The 1,465-nt window shown below is 35.8% G+C and overlaps 1 protein-coding gene across 7 annotated transcripts in view; it reads right to left on the bottom strand.

The window, feature by feature from the left end:
* The window catches only part of LOC106883632 (dynein axonemal light chain 1), a 27,156-nt gene extending 25,804 nt beyond the window's left edge, over positions 1-1,352 (bottom strand). For 3 of the 7 annotated variants that reach the window (XM_052972711.1, XM_014934726.2, XM_014934727.2), the window contains exon 1: positions 99-143. In XM_052972711.1, coding sequence (XP_052828671.1) covers positions 99-128 — 30 coding nt within the window. In that variant the 5' untranslated portion in view covers positions 129-143. Of the gene's footprint in view, positions 1-98; positions 1,025-1,294 lie in introns of those variants that run through there. The other 4 variants (XM_014934728.2, XM_052972712.1, XM_052972713.1 and 1 more) reach the window with 4 other exon arrangements.
* Positions 1,353-1,465: the final 113 nt, after the last annotated feature.

Here is a 1,465-nt window from a genome sequence, read left to right as displayed (position 1 = left end):
AGCATTTCAAAGGGCACAGTGAATAAAAAAAATCTAAAAAATTCCCGCCAAAACGGAGAAATTCCAACTTGGTGCTTCCTAAGTCCGACGTCCATTACCTTTATAGGATTGACATGTAATGTTGACATCGGTGGGATTAGAACTCAGAACTTGGAGTGGTCTCCCCTCTTTTCAAAATAATATTAATAATTTTTAAAGCAGCGAGCTGGCACAATCGCTAGCACACCGGACTAAGCATTTTGTCGGTCATTACGTTCTGAGTTCAAATTCCGTCAAGGTCGACTTTGCCTTTCATCCTTTTGGGGTCGATAAAATAAGTACTAATAGAACTCTGGGACCGATGTAATCGACTTACCCCTCCCCCAAAATTGCTGGCTTTGTACCAAAATTTGAAACCAGTATTAATACTTTTTAACGTAGACACAAGGCTGGACATTTTGTGGGTAAGGGAACAATCGTTTTAGTTCCTTTCTACAATAGGCACAAGGCCTGAAATTTTGGAGGGGGAGGAGGAGTAGTCGATTACATCGTCTCCAGTTCTTGACTGGTACGTATTTTATCGAGCCCGAAAGGATGACTTCAGCGGAATTTGAACGCAGAATGTAAAGACGGACGGAATGCCGCTAAGCATTTTGTCCAGCTCGTCGTCTTTTAGTCATTTTATACCGAACCTATGACGGATGAAAGACAAGAAGGAAGAAAATGGAAAGAAAGAAAAGCCACGCCAAAATAACGAACAATAACATTGTAAATGTAATTAAATAATCAGTTTGCTTATCTCCGCATATTGTGCAAGGCGGCTGATCGCGATGAAAGATGAAGGGAAAAGTCTTCAACACGTTTCTGTTAGTGCTGCTTATCTTATAATAACGAGCTTATTGTACACAGTGCTCAGGTTTACTACAACTGTCGGAATAAGTTAAAAGAGGCTCAGAAAGCAGTAAGTAATAGAAGCAATGATAGCCAAAAGTGCATGCATAGTACGGTGGATAAAGCACAAAAAAGACGGAAAAGTGAACAGTAAAAGAGTCTTAAAGAGGATAAATACGCCAAGAGTAAGGATTTTTTCAAGGGAACAAAATATTCCATGCTTCGACAATTCTGAGCATGAAAAAAATATTTCCGTTTTTTTTTGTTTTTGTTTCTTTTTTGTTTTGTTTTACTGATGAGTAGTTCCCTTTTGGAAATGCATCATTGACATGCCTATTCATTTCTATTCTTTCACAATAAAACTGAATTGAAGCTTAAAATATGAATATTTTAAAAATAACAACTCGTAGATTTAACAACATACCATAACTCATGAAAATTATTTACTTGTTGTCATGGAGATGCAATTCAGTTTATAAAATTAGAATCTGAAAATACCGGAAAAAAGAAACGAAACGAAATAAATTATAAAATTTAATATATATAATAAAATAAAACTGCAAAGTACTTAATTTTTACTTATAATACTCCGAAT

The sequence above is a fragment of the Octopus bimaculoides genome, chromosome 14 (assembly GCF_001194135.2).
Source record: "Octopus bimaculoides isolate UCB-OBI-ISO-001 chromosome 14, ASM119413v2, whole genome shotgun sequence".
NCBI classification, from domain to species: Eukaryota; Metazoa; Mollusca; class Cephalopoda; order Octopoda; family Octopodidae; genus Octopus; species Octopus bimaculoides.
The sequence above is the reverse complement of the archived record's forward strand: the minus strand, read 5'-3'. Positions and strand labels throughout refer to the sequence as shown.